Source organism: Phoenix dactylifera, chromosome 1 (assembly GCF_009389715.1).
Source record: "Phoenix dactylifera cultivar Barhee BC4 chromosome 1, palm_55x_up_171113_PBpolish2nd_filt_p, whole genome shotgun sequence".
Taxonomy (NCBI): domain Eukaryota; kingdom Viridiplantae; phylum Streptophyta; class Magnoliopsida; order Arecales; family Arecaceae; genus Phoenix; species Phoenix dactylifera.
Window position 1 is genome coordinate 16,619,886 of NC_052392.1, and position 16,849 is coordinate 16,636,734.

The window sequence follows — 16,849 nt, forward strand, 5'->3', positions numbered from 1 at the left end:
AAGAAGGGAGATCAGAGAATCCCTCCCTCTCTTCCCTCCACTTCCCATGGCTTCCTTCCCCTCCGATCTCAAACCCTAACCCTAACAAAATTCGGATCCAACGATTGCCGATCCGATCTGATCTCTTCTGGCGTCCGCCATGGCGTCTGCGCAGCCCCTGGGGGGCTCGTCTCGCGCCGGCCGCGTCCTTGGTCCCGGCCTCGACAAGGTCATCAAGAACGCCGCCTGGAGGAAGCACTCCAACCTTGTCGCCGCCTGCAAGGCGGCACTCGACCGCCTCGATGCCGTCACCGACTCCGATGACTCTCTCGCCTCCCCCCTCCTCGGCCTCTCCACCTCCGACGCCGACACTGTCCTCCACCCCCTCGCCCTCGCCATCGACGCCGCCTCCGCCAAGGTTGCCGAGCCCGCTCTCGAATGCGCCCAGAAGCTCTTCTCCCACGGCCTCATCCGCGGCGAGATCGACCACCGATCCGAGGGCGACAACCACCACCTCCACGCCGCGTCCCGCCTCGTCGGATCCATCTGCGGGTGCGGCGGGCTTGGCGAGGACGCGATCGAGCTCGCCATGCTCCGCGTCCTCATCGCTGCTGTCCGGTCGCCTGTCGTGCTGATCCGCGGGGAGTGCCTGGCCCAGATCGTCAAGAGCTGCTACAACGTGTACCTCGGTAGCCAGAGCGGGGCCAATCAGCTGTGCGCCAAGCTGGTTCTGGCTCAGATCCTGGCCATCATGTACGCCCGGGTGGAGGTGGATGCGATGGAGGTCGGGGTTCGCTCGGTGTCGATCGCTGATATGTTGGATCTCTCCGACAGGAACTTGAATGATTCGAGTCTGGTACACGCTGCACAGAATTTCATCAATGAGGCGATGGAAGGAAGCGAATCTGATGCGCTTCCACTAAAGGTACAGAAAACGGATAGGGAGGTGAATGGGGGAGTTGATTCAGGTGAATTGAGTAAAATTAGGGAGGATGGGCTGTTCCTGTTCAAGAACTTGTGCAAGCTTTCCATGAAGTTCTCGACACAGGAGAATCCAGAGGATCCTCTTTTGCTGAGGGGGAAAGTTTTGTCTTTGGAGCTGCTGAAGATGGTAATTGACAATGCTGGATCACTTTGGCGAACAAACGAGAGGCAAGTTTTTTTTTTCTGGTCTTTTCGTTTTTCCTTCAAACTTTACTTAATTAATGATAGGTGATTTCATGTTAATCTGGTTTTTGGCTTTTATGATAAATGATCCATGTTAGACAACAAGAGCATTTCATTTTTTTTCCTTGAAATTTAGCGCAAGATGTTTGGAAATTCATGTTATGACTTCTTTCAACAAATTGGAAAAACACTGGATATGTAGTGTGATGCCTATGACCAAAGCTATGTGAAATATTAGGATACCTTTCTAAAATTTTGTAGCACAGTAGTACTTCCAATATTCGTGGAATAAAATGCTACATAATGAAATCATTGAAAAGTGATGTAATAATGGTTAATACAAGGAAGAAGGTTTTTTTTTTTTTTTTTTTGTTGAATAACCATAATGGCTTTCTTCTACAAAGGCCAACTTTTTAGGTTCTATATTTCATAAATAATTATTTCAAGGGAACTGCAAAATAAAGAGAAGCAAGTCATTCTTTGATTTGACCATTAGTAAAGCATAAGATAAATCATTAAGAGAGTTAAACTAATGCCTACTTAGAAAGGTTAACATCCAAGATGTTTATAGATAGCATGATAGAAATGCTGGAAGAGATAGCACCTAGTTTAAGGAGTGAAGAGAAGGTTAAGGAAGGAGAAAGGAGAAGGAAGTGGTGGCACTAATCCTAACATGGGAAACCTGATTCTCACCCTATATAAATTTCTAAGGATCAAAGCCAACCTTGCAACCAATACTTTATTTTTTGGAGGTGGTGATGGGGATGCTAGAGTTCCAACTAGAGGCTCAAGGAGGAAGGAGGGGAAGTATAGGGAAGTAAGGTGGGGAGGGTTGCACATTGGTGAAGGTGTTATCCTCAACCCCAAGGGCCATGACAACAGATGTGGAGATGATGAAGAAGAGAGTTTTAAATGAGGGAAAGTTCAGGACAACATATGTGGAGATGGTGAAGAGGATAGTCTTATGAGAGTAGGGTGTTCAATTGCAAATTCATCACTATTGGAGTCTCCAACATTATAATTTGATTGAGTGGAGGCTAATATGGCACAAAGGCCAGTTTCTTTGGATGGGGATGGCACTGGAGTAGGAGGGAGGGGGCCGCCCATCTTCCTTGTGGTGGAGGAGAGGTCATGAGTGAGTAGTGAAGGACAAAGAGGGAGATTGAGTGAAACCGGTCTAGATTGAGCATATCAGGTCTAATAGCTCGAGCATCCCATGCCAAAGTCTAGGTGATAGTTGGTGAGAGAGATGACAACTAACAATAATGAAGATGACATACAATAATAGTGGAGGTGCACATAGTTGACGGGGTTTTCCTTTTGTTCTTTTAGTAATTTCTGATCCATCCTTCTCCTCATTCTCTTTTCTTTGTCTTCTTTCTCTCTTGCAAAGTGGTTGTAGCGATGATTCATTGTACTCACCCTTATTACCTAGTACCAGGCAAGTCACACTGTATTAGCAAGGTACCATTACAGTATTGAGGTTTGATATAACAATGAGGTTGAACCAGCCTATACTAGGTGGGACCAATTGGTTCCACTTGTTTTCGTGTTGTACCAACCCTTACTGTTTGATTTCTTTAGTATTTTAAAATATGGTGCATACTACTGCATATGTGTCAACTTATGCATACATGGTCCTTTACTTGCATTGCATATATGTAGTATTATATGTGGTCATATTGCATATGGATTAAAAAGGTGATCCACTTAACATTTCGTTGCTGCATATATGGCCAATTTAGTATGCATACCTGAGCCTGCTTAGCATTTTGGAGCTACATATATAACCCACTCTTATGTATATGAAAGTGAAGCGGTTACAAGTTGATGGGTAAGTTTGATATGAATTTCAGGTGACTTTATACAGACATAATAGTGCTAAAATTTTGGTTATGCTATAATTATTGCTATTAGATATTAGGTAGTAAGCAATAAATACTAATTATTAGTTGTTATTATTATCAATATTTGCAAATATCCATCCATGAAAATAGTATCATTACTATTATTTTTCTTATATTTAATATATTATATTCATTTTTAGATAGTTAAAATAATAATCATGTATATACCCGCATATGCAGCCTGCATATTGCATATACATTAGGTCCTTTAATGGCCCGCATACAGATAGCTATTTTTTATAACATTGGTTTGGGCTACATCATGGCTAGACATGAGAAAAGGGTCTCCTGATCTTGTATTGGTAGGCAGAATATAATAGATTGTATTAGGTGTACCATACCATATTAATAAGGTACTAGTATGGTTCCCAATACTGTTACAACAATCTATGATTGCCACTATCATGACTATATGGGTGGTGGTTATCCTTGGTGTTATTGAGTGCGGTAATGATGGTTATTGCAGCAGGTACCACTGGTAGTTGTTGTTCCTGACAAAGGATAAGGGGAAAAAACTAAAGGAGAAGAGGGTTGAAAAATGAAAAGGAATTAGTAGAGGGGACTTATTCATAGGTTTTTCCTCCGAACTTTTATTTTTTTCTTGTTTTTTTTCGGTCATCTTCGGTGCTTTGACCATTAAGTGTCTGCGTAGTGCCTAGTACAAGATTGAAGGTAAGTGATTTTACACTTCAAGCAGAATACGACAATTTTTCTTCTATTTTGTGTTATAACATGACTTATTTTCTCTGTGACCAGCCAACTTGAAACCATATTGGAATATATGTATATATATTTTCATTTATCCTTGTATGAAAGAAAGTATAGATATATATGCATACATATATCCACGTGTATGTATGCATGTGTATATATGTTGTATGCTTGTATTTCTGTAGAGACAAACAGACATCTCGAGTCAAGGAAGATAGTGCAGAGATGGTTCCAACGGGTTCAGCATATGCTTTAGAAGTAGGAGGCTAGTAAGGACAGGACCTTGGACTTTAGTTGAAGAGTATATGGAGAAGCCATCTGTATAACAATCAGTGTGAATATTGTGAAAAGTTTTAAAACATGCTAGCTAAAATTCAGAGCGCATAGCGTTGAATTTATAGATTTCATTATTTGAATCTGGAATGGATCTTTAGTGTTCTTTACAATTTTTCTTAGAAATGGAATCTGAGACCAAAGTCTTCTTAAAATTTCTATGCGCCACTAACTGACTGAACTGATCAAACATAACCAATTTCTTTCAAAAATAATGCATTTGATACCCCAGTAAGAACCTGAGATTGAAGGGCTGACCAAAGCAGCACACCAAGTGAAAATGGAACCAAATCCAGTGAACGTTCGCACTTCGCAGACCTGAAGGAAACCAGCTACCTATGTGAAGGAGACTTGAGGACTGATGCTTCTATGCAGCTATAGATTTTCACTTATATTTTGCATTAGCTACAGTTTGCCATGCTTTAATTCTATAATTCTGTTCTTTATTATTATTATCATTTTTTTCCAGAAACAGGCAAAGCAGTACCTGCTAGAGGGAAAAAAAGGAATGGTGAAATTAACAATAAGAAAGAAAATGTTTTTGCTATCACAATATTGAAGAAGAGAACAGAGTCTGTAACAGAAACATGTTGTGAACTTTTACCATGTCTTTATCAGTGTTATCTATCATTGTTATTACTTTGATTATGATATTGGTACGTATCTTTGCTTTATACAGGTTTCTTGGGACGATCAAGCAGTACCTCTGCTTATCATTGTTGAAGAATAGCGCTTTATCTGTGATGAGTATCTTTCAGCTTCTATGTTCGATTTTCTTGGGCTTGTTAAGGTTTAGATCTGGGCTGAAAGAGGAAATTGGAATTTTCTTTCCTATGCTTGTCCTACGCATTCTTGAAAATGTGCTTCAGCCTAGTTTCTTGCAAAAAATGACAGTTCTCAACCTGTTGGAAAAGATCTGTCAGGATCCACAGATGATTATTGATATTTTTGTGAACTATGACTGTGACGTGGATGCACCAAACATTTTTGAGAGGTACACTTTCATTCGCAATTAATGTTTCCCTTTACCTTCTTCTACATGGAAAAACACATCTATGCTGCCCCTTAGGCAGAACAAATTAAGTAGAGTATTTTCTTTACTGAACGTTTTTACATTTTTGAGCATCATCTTTGCTTCAGTTTTTATTAAAATGTATTAAAACACTTTTAATTCCATCAGACTTTTGCAGGATTGTCAATGGTCTTCTGAAGACTGCTCTAGGTGTGCCTTCTGGATCTGTAACAACATTGTCCCCAGCACAGGATAATACATTTCGCATTGAGTCAGTCAAGTGCCTAGCTGGTATCATAAAGTCAATGGGTGCATGGTTGGATCAGCAATTGAGAATTGAAGATTTTTCTCCAAGAAGTGCTGAAACTGATTATTCGATAGAAAATAGTAGCTCATTCACTGGAGAAGAAGGAAATGGATTTGACTATGAGCTGCATTCTGATACCAATTCTGAATTATCAGATGCTACCACATTGGAGCAACGACGGGCTTATAAAATAGAATTTCAGGTGAAAGTAATTTTTTGTATTCCACTTGACATTCTATGTTATTATTTACAATAACCCATGGCATTGTGATGATGACTGCATTGGTCATTGCAGAAGGGTATCTCGCTATTCAATAGGAAACCTTCGAAAGGTATTGAATTTCTGATTAACACCAAGAAGATAGGTGCTGCTCCGGAGGATGTAGTTTCATTCCTGAAAAACACCACTGGGTTGAATCAAACAATTATTGGTGACTATTTGGGTGAAAGGGAGGAGTTCCCTTTGAAAGTTATGCATGCATATGTGGATTCATTTGATTTTGAACGTATGGATTTTGGTGAAGCCATTAGGTTTTTCTTACGGGGCTTTAGGTTGCCTGGTGAAGCACAGAAAATTGATCGCATCATGGAGAAGTTCGCAGAACGCTACTGCATATGCAACCCTAGTTCTTTTACCAGTGCAGATACTGCATATGTTCTTGCTTATTCTGTGATATTGCTAAATACAGATGCACACAACAACATGGTCAAAGACAAGGTGTGTTCAAAAATGTTATTTTTATTATATTCTAGAACAGTAAAAACTAAATGGTTATATCCTCTTCTTTTTTTTTGGGGGGTGCAGATGTCTAAAACTGATTTCATTCGCAATAATCGAGGAATAGATGATGGAAAGGATTTACCAGAAGATTATTTGGGTTCCTTGTATGATCAAATAGTGAAACATGAAATAAAAATGAATGCTGATTCCTCAGCTCCACAGAACAAGCAGATAAGCAGTATCAATAAGCTTTTGGGCTTGGACAGTATTTTCAGCTTAATCAATTGGAAGCAATCAGAAGAAAAGGCTTTAGGTGCAAATGACTTACTCATTAAGAATATCCAGGAGAAATTTAAAGCAAAGAGTGGGAAGTCAGAGTAAGATTAATTTAGATAAATGCTTAAGAGGATGAATTTAATGCTACTTTGATTATGAATTCACTTTTGTTGGTAATGCAGGTCTGTGTTCTATGCTGTCAGTGATACAGCTATTCTGAGATTTATGATGGAGGTTTGCTGGGCCCCAATGATGGCTGCTTTCAGTGTGACACTAGACCAAAGTGACAATAAGGCTGCTACATCTCATTGTTTGCAGGGTTTCCGATATGCTGTGCATGTCACCTCAGTAATGTGTATGCAAACGCAGAGAGATGCTTTTGTTACATCTGTAGCCAAATTTACATACCTTCACTCTGCTGCTGACATGAAGCAGAAGAATGTTGATGCTGTGAAGGTGACCATTCACAAGGATATTTCTTTTATTTTTAAGTAGTATTATAAATTAACCAACTTTGATGGAGAAGCACACAAAGCACGCCTTCATTATTTTCTAGCATGATAATGAGGCTGCGGTAGATTGACTTTTCTGAAGGATAGGAGCCTTATGGTTACTCAGGCATTAGACTTTTTTCTTGATTAGTTGTGTTATTCTCGTTGCCTAACATAAAAAACTTCTGAGTTCTGAACCTTATCTATTGGAGTGACGAGAGCCTTTTCTTTACTTGCTTATCAATTTACTTGATACGAGCTTGTCTATTACAACACTATGAAGTGACAAGGAATGACTATGAATCATTTTCTCAATATTAGATGTTACTTACACAAGGAATAGGTACTGACTGTATTGGTGTTCCGTAACATTTGATTCTTCAGTATTCAAAATCTGAGCATGCTTACAATTATGTAAGATGAAAATATGTAAAAATGAAAGATATCCAATTACATTATAATACATTCACTGCCACATTGATTTGACTATTTAATGGCACCTTGTTAGAAATTTGCCTTATTTCATTATGTGATTACAAGAAGTAAATGCTATGCTCACTGTGTATATATTAAAAACTCATTACTTTCATTAAAGTATTTGATGATATGACACTCTAAAATGTTTTGCTGTCTTGATACTGTTGGCTGATTGCGGCTGTTTAGCCTCAATATTTTCGCCATCTGTGGAATGGAATTGTGAGCTTTGGTAACGAGACTTGTTTACTATTACTGACACTTGTTTACTGCATAGCTGCAGATGTTATATTGAATTTGGTAGGATTAAATGTGGCATCAGTATTATTTCTTATTATGATGTTGAGGTTGTTCAAGCTCTTCTTTTCTGGTTTGAGATTATGGATCTTCCATTGTGACTTTTGAACTGCATGCATAATGCTGAAACCAAGTGGAACTTGCTGATGTTTCATGCAAATATGATTCTATAATTGTATATCTTACCCATTTTGGTCTGTTAACAGGCTATAATATCGATAGCCATTGAAGATGGTAATTATTTACAAGAAGCATGGGAGCATGTATTGATGTGTCTTTCACGATTTGAACATTTACACCTGCTGGGAGAGGGTGCTCCTCTTGATGCTTCATTCTTTACAGTATCTCTCATGGAGTCAGAGGAAAAGTCACAGAAGTCTCCTACCATTCCACCCTCAAAGAGAAAAGGAAATGCCCTTCAAAATCCAGCTGTAATGGCTGTTGTCCGAGGGGGTTCTTATGATAGTGCATCAGTTGGAGTTAATGCTTCAGCATTGGTTACTCAAGAACAGATTAATAATTTTATTTCAAATTTAAATTTACTGGACCAGATTGGAAGTTTCGAGCTAAACCACATATTTGCTCATAGCCAGAGATTGAATGGTGATGCAATAGTAGCTTTTGTAAAGGCTCTTTGCAAGGTTTCTATCGCAGAATTGCAGTCTCCTACAAATCCTCGTGTTTTCAGCCTTACAAAAATTGTAGAAATTGCGTAAGACTGGTTTCTGAACTTGCCTTGGGAATGTATCTTTCGAGTTCACTATTTCTTGTAAAACAATAATGCAACATATTAAGTTTACTAAATGCTTTGTTCTTTATGTGCAGGCATTATAATATGAACCGCATTCGATTGGTGTGGTCTCGCATGTGGAGTGTTTTGTCTGACTTTTTTGTCTCAGTTGGGTTGTCTGAAAATCTTTCAGTTGCAATATTTGTGATGGATTCATTGCGACAGTTGGCTATGAAGTTTCTGGAGAGAGAAGAATTGGCAAATTATAACTTTCAGAATGAATTCTTGAGACCTTTTGTGGTGGTTATGCAGAAAAGCAGTTCTTCAGAAATCAGGGAACTAATTGTTCGATGTATTTCCCAGATGGTTTTGAGTCGCGTAAATAATGTAAAATCTGGCTGGAAAAGTGTTTTTACGGTATGTTTTGCTCTTCTTTGTCATATTGGCAATTTAACATCTTTTGTTTTCTCAGAGTTATTTGTGCAAATGTTGAACATAAGTGAGAGCTCATGCAGCAGTGAACTTTGTGTTCTCATTGTCCATTTTGCTCATGTATGCCTGAAACTTATAGCTGCTCTTCATATTCCAGGTTTTTACCACTGCTGCTGCCGATGAACGTAAAAATATTGTTCTATTAGCTTTTGAGACGATGGAGAAAATAGTTCGTGACTACTTTCCCTATATAACTGAGACAGAGACCACAACATTCACTGACTGTGTTAAGTGTCTCATCACATTCACGCACAGCAGATTCAATAGCGATGCCAGCCTTAATGCTATTGCATTTCTTCGGTTCTGTGCTGTTAAACTTGCAGAAGGAGGATTAGTCTGCTATGATAAGAACACCGAGTGCCATCCAGAAAACAGAAATCCTTCAGATGGAAATAACTTTTCTGAGAAAGATGACCATGTTTACTTTTGGGTCCCTTTGCTTGCTGGTATTGTCATTTATCAAGGCTTAAATTTCTTGTGCTTTGTATCTCTTTTAAAATTTAAAATTATATCTTCATTTATGATGTTAACTTTTCTCCACATGAATTTCAGGTTTATCAAAATTGACGTCTGATCCGAGGCCTACAATTAGAAAAGGTGCTTTAGAAGTACTCTTTGACATTTTGAAGGACCATGGGCACCTCTTCTCGTGCACTTTTTGGAACAGTATCTTCAAATCTGTCATTTATCCTATATTTAGCAATGCACGCAGCATACTTGATGGTCAGGTCTCTCCAATGCATAACTCTGAAATCCTTGAGGAAGATTCCTGGAGTCCAGAAACTGATGCCGTGGCAGCACAGTGTTTAGTGGACTTATTTGTTAAGTTTTTTGATGATGTGCGTTCACAACTAGCAATGGTTGCAGCTATTCTCACAAGTTTTGTGAAAAGTTCCTATCCACAATTAGCCAGCATAGGTGCGGCTGCTTTACTGCATTTGACAGGACACCTTGGAAGCAAACTCTCAGACACAGAATGGAAGGAGATTCTGTTGCATTTAAAAGAAGCAGCTACTCTGTTATTGCCTGTATTTTCAAGAATTGTCAGAATAATGCAAAATATTGAAATTTCAGATAAAACTCAAGCTTATTCTGATGCTGAACAGTATTCAGATCATGAATTTGTTAACGATGAGGAGGATGCTAATATGGAGACCGCATCTTATGTAGCTGTAAGACTGAAGAGTCACATAGCTGTGCAGCTTATGGTTGTACAGGTACTTTGAGCATTCTCCTTTTAGCAGCAAAGTTATTTCTAGAAGCTTTTCCTCAGTGCCACAAGCATTTCTTTGTGATTTGATCCATGATATCTTGATGCATGCTTTAATGCTATAAATTTGCAAGTACAGTTACTTCCATTTTGTAGCTTGAAGCTGGTCCCATCTTTTATCCTTTTGCTTCAGTTGTTGGGTCTTACATGCAATATATCAGAAGTTTCAATTTCAGCATATGAAACTGTTGAACTAAAATATTCTGACCCTTTGAAGTACATATCATTTATATTTATTAGCTACCTGATGATCAGATCAATATCAGTCATTGATGGACTCAAAAGTTATAGCAGTTGAAGTTTAATATCCAAGTAAGAAGTTGTAATGATAATGATACTGGGCTGAAACAATTTTACAAGGAATGTTCAGGTAATCCCATTTTGGGAGTTCAGATGGTGTGCAGGTGCTAAGTATGTGAGAAATATTTGGCCATATTCTTTACATATATTGAGAGAAAGCATGTTACTTTAGCACTTGTGCTACACAATGGAATGCTGATGAAGTAGAATTCAGTGTAGTTGGTTTTAATGTTGCTAATTGCCCCTGTTTTCTTTTTGTGTTGACATGATTAACATTAGGTCCCACTTTATTCAAATGTTAAATGATTGTGGTATAAAGAGAATTAGTTTTCCATGTTACTTATTCAATCCACTAACAAGACCATGCTTTCTTTTGAGAGTGAACTTCATATTATGTATGCAAAAAGCACTTGAAGATGCTTCAAGTGACATTCTGCTTTCAGAAACAAGTAAATCTTTGTTGATGATATGAATGATTCAACAGAAGTTAGTGATCTTGCTAAAGCTACAAGTTAGTGGAACTATATTGTTCTCTATTGGTTCTTTTAAAGCAATTCCATGCTGAAGTGTTCAAAGGAGATTAGTGGCTGAAAGAGGAGTTTATACTCCACTGGAAGATGTTAATGAGCTAAAAGTGGATGGCCTTTGTTATTGAGGTGCTCAATCTTCTTATTCCTTGCAATGAGTCAAATCACTTAACCTATGATCCTTCAATAAGTCCTTATGAAATTTTATGAACAGAGGTGTATATATGTGTTTTTTATATGCTTGTGATTTTTTATTCGTAACCTAGTAATGGTTGTTATATTTTATACAATAAATATTACTAGTTGATGATTGGGTATATAAATAACCAGCTAAGGTGAAAGTAGTTTGATGAGAATTGCATTTTGATGACTAAGAAAGAGCTATGTTTGAACAAAAACTGGGTACCTGAACTCTTAAAAACGCCTGCACTTGACACTTTGACATGGGCATGGGCATGACACCTTTCATGGGTCTGCAAAGAATGGAATTCTTAGATATTAGACTGTTCCAACAATAGTTATTAAAACCGGACTGGAGACTGACCCAGTCAAGGGGTTGGGTCGCTGGTCACTGGTTTGACCACTGGGTTAATCAGTCAAACCGGTTTTGCATTAAAGTGTATCCAAAATTTTAAAATTAATAAAAATTATTATAATGTAAGAATATATATATATATGTATATATATATGATATATATGTTTAATTTGAATTTTGCTCTTTGGATCACATTGATCAACATCCTTCACTACACTTCAGTTGTATCATAAATATAAAGTCACGAATCATCTATTTTTAAGAATTGTAAGAATAATTATATATAATGTAGAATTAACTGGTATATTTTAATTATAACAAATAGTAACATTTTAAAAATACCTAAAAAATTGAAATGAAGTGTATGTACTATGTACTTTTCATTGTTCTACCAAAACAAAAGAAATTGACTGTTGAAATATTATACCTGCTTGAAATACTCATTTAATTATATTTCTTAATGAATCCTAAAGAAACACCAAAATGATCCTCGATGGTTGAGATGTTAGCGTTACTCTAAATTGATGGGGGTTCAGCTCTCCTATTACACTGTATTTTTGGAAGAATTTTTTAGAGTGATTTAAACTGGGGTTCCAAATTCACCAGAGTTTTTGCAGTCTGGCAGGTTCGATCCAGTTTTCACTGGGTTAAATGCAGATCTGGTCCGATTGCATAATCGGACCAGATAGAGTGCCAGTTTTCCTGTCCAACCGGCCCATCAGATCTGGGCATAATGACTATGGTTCCAACACTACATGCATCCCTACCTGTTACTCATTCTAGTGTTTTTGTAATGCAGGATCTAAAAAGGAAGCTGAATTGGTATTTCATTTGGATAACAATCAGAAAAGGGGTGAATAGCCTTAATAAATGATGCACACATGTTCAAGGAGCCATGGATTACTTATTTGGCCCCTAGCCCCTTGTATCAATGTAATATTTGGAATTTACTGAGATTGAAGGATCTCAAACAACCAAATAAAGCTGCATTTAGAACAAATAGGAGACTACGCTTGACAATCCTCCACCTCCACCACTTTTTGAAAAAGAAAAAGGCAACATGAAGCCAATTACAATAACCAGAAGGATACAATGCATGGTTGAAGAAACATCTATCAGACTTTAAATTGTCTTAGATATGATACATGATATGGAACTGACTGAGTTTGTTTATATATAAATGATGCACAAATTTCGTTCTTTTTTCTTGAGCTTTTATATTCAATTTCTTGTACTTTCAGCTATTTCATTGGAGATTTTGATCTGCAACTACCTTTTCTTTTCTGTTCTTTTCTTTTCTTGTTTTAACAGGCTGTTATGAAGTTGTATGAGGTACATCATAGAAGCTTTTCACCAGCCCATATTAATATTCTTTTGGAGATACTCTCATCAATTTCATCACATGCAAGTGAAGTGCATTCAGAAACTGCCCTACAGCTGAAATTACAGAAAGCATGTTCCCTCTTGGAGATTTCTGAACCCCCGGTGGTTCACTTTGAGAATGAATCTTACCAGAACTACCTCAAGTTCCTGCAAAGTCTACTAAATGATAAGCCATCTCTGTCAGAAGAGTTGCGCGTAGTTTCCCAAATAGTGGCAGTTTGTCAGAGAATATTACAGATATACTTAAATTGTGCTGGATACCAACCAAAGCACCAGAATCCAAGCAACGGTCCATCTTTACGCTGGATACTTCCTTTAGGTTCAGCCAGGAAAGAGGAATTGGCTGCTAGGACTAACTTGGCTGTGTTGGCTCTGCGGGTGTTGAGCAGCTTGGAGAGAAATTCATTCAAAAGAAACTTGCAATGCTTTTTCCCTTTATTAGTTAATCTTATTCGTTGTGAACATGTCTCTGGAGAAGTACAGCAAGTGCTATCAGATATATTTCAGTCATCAATAGGGCCATTAATATTGACTTTGTGATATTTATGCTAATATATATTTCATTCTTTTCCCCCTTATAGTATTGTTTTTTGACACCCTGCTGGTCAAGATATGCAAGATCTGATCTTGTTATTGTAGATTATGCTGAGGTTTAGCGTAAATATTCTGAAAGTAAGGCAGTAGCCCATCTCGGATTCTAGTTGGAATTGACTTTCTTGTTTTATAAATCTAATCCTGCTGGGAGATTGAACTAAATCATTCAATTGGCTGCAGTTTCTAAACTTACATTCAGGGCCTGCCTGAGCATAAATTAACTGGTTGGTGATCAATTGGGAGTTTTATCCATATTTTGGACTTTGGTGTTAGTAATTCTCCTCACGAGTGTATGAAGTAAAAGAGTCTGTGCCTTGCATGCTTCTCCTTGTACAAAGGCTTCTTTCTGCCATCCAGAGCCTATCGGATAGGTTGAACAGCTGATCCTGGGCTTGTTATCAATTTCATAACCTTCCAGGCTTACTGCCCTTGGTTGATTGTCATCCTTTTCCACTGTTTCAGGTAGCCTTGATAGTGACAGCATGTCCAGATTCGAGCAGTGCTACAGTAACCCAAGAATCCACGTTCAAACTGTTAGAAGGCCGATGTGTTGCTTCTTCATTGTTCTGTTAACTAGTGAGTTGTATGGTTCTAGGTACGTACAGGCGGTCAGTGGGCAATCATGTGTGAGATTTCCATGTTACTTCAACATTTTTTTTTCCAGATTTTTAGGAACATTTTTATTGGATAAACGGTGGATTGACTCATGTTTGGTGTCTGTAAGGAGGGAAGTTACTGTTACTTGCTGTGGACGCATGAAGCGAAGGACTGGGGAATCACTCTGTAACTAAAATCTTGTTTATTTCAATTTCCCAGCTGACAATTGCTCAGAAGAGAGACGAGTTCAACAGCAGCAAATTTCAATGTGAGGCTATCGAAGACCACAAATCCATCATAGCATAACAGGAAAAGCCTGGGGACCCATTATATGACATAAAAGGAAAAGATGCATTGTATGCAGGATTTAGCAGCACAAGAGGATTTAGTGCAGCACTTTGTATCGAATGGTAGACATGAAACGCGAGGGTGCCTCCCGATGGGATTTACGTAGTCCCTGTTCTCTTGAAAGAAATTAGCCCAGTTCAGGCTTTTTTTCAGGGATCTGTCGATTTTAAGGTAACACTTTTTGAAGACATTGCCGGCCCGGTCAAGCTAAGACGTTAATTTTGTTTTCGGATGGATTCAATATGTGCTTGCTAGTTTGTACGTGGAGTCACTTTCCATTAATAAAAGTAAAATGGAGTGATAAGTTGGTACTGAATGGGAAGGGGGTAGTGATGTTTTGTACAACCCGACTAGAGAACCCTGCAGCCAAGGTTGCGTGTTCTATTTGTGTGCAGACATTTGGTTTCTAGAAAAGTTGAAGGCGCCGGCTAAATTTGGTTATTAGTCTAAAGCTTTGCTGGTTGCTTGACTTTTCTCAAGCGATGCACAAAATAAGATCCCTCCTGGTGCCTCATGATGATTATTGTAAAGAAAAATGACCAGCATTTTCCCTTACTAAGCTGCACAGCCCATGGTCATCAGAAACTTCGTGGCACTCTTTTGTGCAGATCCACATACTCACTATTCCTTTCTTTCGTTTTTCTTTTTTCTTTTTTTGAGAAATCACTGTCTTTATGTGCAAATGCTTGCTTTGAGCCTACTCGAAGTAAATCTACTGATAACAGCATGCAGATCCTCAAAAGGATGATAATTAGGGTGCCACTTGGCTGAATCATGTAAGGCCTGGCTCATCTAGGCTGGCCTAAACCCATGTCAACCAAGTTCGTAGGCTGGCGCACGTGTTGGACGACGAGAGACTCTTGATGGGAGTTGGACTCTCCATGACTTCTGGTAGAAGGCGAAGTCCTCGGAAAACCTTGGCCTCCATCTTTATTTGAATGCACCCTGACCCCCCACCCCTCCCTTTTGTTTTGGTGCATCGGCTGCTCAAACAGCTCTAACATGAACACAACTAGCTATATCAGAAGCAAAAAGACTACACAAAGCAGAAGAAAATGAAGACTGCAGAGTCCAAAAAAATTCTTCCGAATTGTGAGCAGCAAACAAGGCAATCCAATCAGCAACTTGGTTTGCCTTTCGAAGGACATGCCTGACTTGGATAGCCCAGCACTCTCGTAACATCCGTCGCATATTGCCCAGGAGTAGGTGCTCCACCTCCTCTCGCATCTTCTCTCAAAGACGCGCGATCAACGAGGCTGAGTTTCTCTCCAGAATGATACAGCCAGCTTGCACAATATATCTTGCATAGGTAAGCCCCTCCCATGCAGCCTTAAGCCTGCAGAATAACCCCCCACCCCCTTCGAGGTACCACTCCATCACTGCCCCTTTTCTCTTTCATTGAGCCACCATTTTCCTTGCCATGCCACCCTCCTCGAGGTCTAGCCGGAGCCAGATAATGGCATCGCCAGCTTCCTCAACTTGTCCTTTCATCACACTACTGCTGCCGGCCGGAATCTCTTCAGGAGATTGTCCGATCTCGCTGACACCCACCTCCCCTGTTCTCTTGTATTCTCCCCCGTTTTGGTTATCTTGGTCGTGTTTCAAAGCCGAGGACTTTGCGGAATCTCTGACCGAGCACGACCCTTCGGGACCGAGGTTGGAGCCGCAACTGCCAAGCAAGTTAAGGCTTGAATTGGCATGGCCTCTTGAATTCCCTATCACCGACGTGTGGTTTCCTCATTCTTTAGTATCGGTTGCTCATTGCCGCCCATTGTCACCATTGACCACCGCTCTCCGACGGCTGCGCACCACCGTCACGCCCTTCCCCTCTTCTTCTTTTTCTATTATGAGAGAACCATGAAGGCCCTTCCCCTTCTCCATGTACCAGGCTCTCTCTTTCTCTCCCTCAACTCTCCTCACATTCTCTTCCTACATGTTTCAATAGACCCCAATGGACGGCCTCATACTCTCTCCGTGGACCCCAGGTTGACTCCGGCGGAGTTTCTATCATATCAACCTTCATCAGGCATCCCCAACCTCCTAACCTACCTGCTTGACACTGTTACATTGGCGGCCTTATCTCACTTTCTCTCATATTTTTCTATAATTGATTGTAATCAGCCTATAATTTTTTCTGATTATTGGTCTCAGCTTTGTAGAAGTGTAATCATCCAGACAAGCAAACATCCAGCAGCAAGAGATTTTACACTTTAGTCTTTAAATCGAGGAAAATCCTATCTCTTTATTTATTTTAATTTTGAATTAGGGTAGGATAAGAAAATCTAGGGTTAAAGGAAACTGGGATATTAAGACTTCAAAATTAGAAAATTAAAAATTAATTAATTAATATTGTTGGTGGTTGATCAAAAACAAGTTGGTTCTATATTGATGTCAAATT

The 16,849-nt window shown here is 39.1% G+C and overlaps 1 protein-coding gene across 2 annotated transcripts; it reads left to right on the top strand.

The window, feature by feature from the left end:
- On the top strand, positions 1 to 13,506 carry LOC103695831 (brefeldin A-inhibited guanine nucleotide-exchange protein 1). 2 transcript variants are annotated; one of them, XM_008777254.4, is made up of 11 exons: positions 1 to 1,131; positions 4,777 to 5,091; positions 5,288 to 5,618; positions 5,712 to 6,134; positions 6,222 to 6,514; positions 6,596 to 6,869; positions 7,882 to 8,387; positions 8,501 to 8,822; positions 8,995 to 9,343; positions 9,450 to 10,114; positions 12,841 to 13,506. In XM_008777254.4, exons 1-11 carry the CDS (start codon positions 140 to 142, stop codon positions 13,450 to 13,452), a joined length of 5,082 nt encoding a protein of 1,693 aa, XP_008775476.1. In that variant the 5' UTR covers positions 1 to 139; the 3' UTR covers positions 13,453 to 13,506. The 2 variants fall into 2 exon arrangements, with proteins under 2 accessions (XP_008775476.1, XP_026656467.1); XM_026800666.2 differs by lacking the exon at positions 1 to 1,131 and having other exon boundaries at positions 5,278 to 5,618.
- The last annotated feature ends 3,343 nt before the right edge of the window (positions 13,507 to 16,849 follow it).

Bases quoted from the DNA above. Each gene is read 5' to 3' on its own strand.
- LOC103695831 (XM_008777254.4), top strand. From the start codon at position 140: ATGGCGTCTGCGCAGCCCCTGGGGGGCTCGTCTCGCGCCGGCCGCGTC. The intron at 6,870-7,881 runs GTGACCATTCAC...GTCTGTTAACAG, and splicing joins AGAATGTTGATGCTGTGAAG to GCTATAATATCGATAGCCAT. The intron at 8,388-8,500 runs GTAAGACTGGTT...CTTTATGTGCAG, and splicing joins ACAAAAATTGTAGAAATTGC to GCATTATAATATGAACCGCA.